At 43.3% G+C, this 1611-nt stretch overlaps 1 protein-coding gene across 1 annotated transcript; it reads left to right on the top strand.

The window, feature by feature from the left end:
* LOC102845384 (annexin A2-like) lies at window positions 1–411 on the top strand (the record flags this gene model as incomplete). The annotated part of the gene is made up of 1 exon (XM_006883412.1): window positions 1–411. A coding segment is annotated over one exon (411 nt), but the record flags the coding sequence as incomplete, so codon positions are not given.
* Window positions 412–1611: the final 1200 nt, after the last annotated feature.

Here is a 1611-nt window from a genome sequence, read left to right as displayed (position 1 = left end):
CCCGTCATTGACTATGAGCAGATTGACCAGGATGCCCGGGAGCTGTATGATGCTGGCGTGAAGAGGAAGGGAACTGATGTGCCCAAGTGGATCAACATCCTGACAGAGCGCAGTGTGTGCCTCCTGCAGAAAGTGCTTGAAAGGTACAAGAGCTCCAGTCCTTATGACATGCTGGAGCGCGTCAAGAAGGAAGTCAAAGGAGACTTGGAAAAGGCTTTCCTGAACCTGGTCCAGTGTATCCAGAACAAGCCCCTGTACTTTGCTGACCGACTGTCTGACTCCATGAAGGGCAAGGGAACTCACGATAAGATTCTGATTAGGATCATGGTCTCCCGCAGTGAAGTGGACATGTTGAAAATTAGATCTGAATTCAAGAGAAAGTATGGCAGGTCCCTGTACCACTTTCAATAGTCTTTTAACTTCTGCAGTCCCTGGTGGAAATCAGCATCTTGCAGGCTTATCGCTGGTCTTATTATCACTTCATATTTTCTGTTTGTGTTATTCTCTTTGCCGGCCCAGGCTAAAGTACCACATCGGACAGCATTTTTCTAGGTGTTGAGCTCGCCTCACAATGTTGGATGCAGCATGATGAAAAACCACAAAGTAGGAAATAAAGGCAGGAAACCAGAAAGGATACATGTGTCCCTTTTGCATCCAATGAAGAAAAGTTTGCAAAAACAACAATTTCCCATAATTAGACTTCCTTTTCCATAATTGTTGTTGTTGTTGTTATGTGCCATCGAGTCGTTTAGACTTCAGTTTTTACAGTGTCAAACTGTAGTTCCAACATTTTCAGTATCTAGACCCTATTTTGCTAAATACCCCTAACCCTGTCATTGATTTGGATTTTTTAACATCTTACCCACCAAACAACCTTTACTAAGAAATAGATTCCCTTGATGTGGAAACATGTATTCTCTGTAATCAAAACAAAACCAAAGATCAAGCCTACTGCAGTCAAGTCAATTGCAGCTCCTGGTGGACCCTCCCTCAGGTTGCCACGTCCAAAATATTTATGAAACAAGACTGATGCCCTTTCTTCCATCAGGAACCTGGCGTATTCGAACCACCAACCTTTCAGTTAGTGGCCGAACACATAACAAGATATGCCGCCTGAGTCCCTTAGTAATTAAAAGACGTACCTAGTTAGTAATCTGATGAATTTCTAAACATGATATCCTTGCTTTTTCATAGTTTTTAAAATATATTTTATTTTAGTGGAAGTTTATAAATATCATTAGAGGGGTTCCCCCCCCCAGACATTCAGAGGCAATAATTACCACTAGTTGATACAGTTAACTTATTAAGGTTGGGAAAAATCTGCTGTCAGGAACCTCTCCAGAGTGCAAAAGAGTAATGATGTAAGTCTGCAGACACAGCTGCATCTGATCCACGCCATGGTCTTTCCAACTACCTGCTGTGCCTCAGATTGCTGGACACTAAGGACACTGGACACTAAGGATGGCAGAAGGAGGATTGATGCCTTTGAGTTGTGGTGCTGGAGGAGAGTGTTCCGTGGACTGCCAAGAGAACAGACAGGTTTGTCCTAGAGAGGGTGAAACCATGTTGCCCCTTAGAGATGAGGATTTTGAAGCTCTGACTCACGTACTT

Source organism: Elephantulus edwardii, unplaced genomic scaffold (genome assembly GCF_000299155.1).
Source record: "Elephantulus edwardii isolate Elephantulus edwardi_28Jun2011 unplaced genomic scaffold, EleEdw1.0 scaffold00027, whole genome shotgun sequence".
Classification (NCBI taxonomy): Eukaryota; Metazoa; Chordata; class Mammalia; order Macroscelidea; family Macroscelididae; genus Elephantulus; species Elephantulus edwardii.
This window is presented reverse-complemented; position numbering and strand designations above follow the sequence as displayed.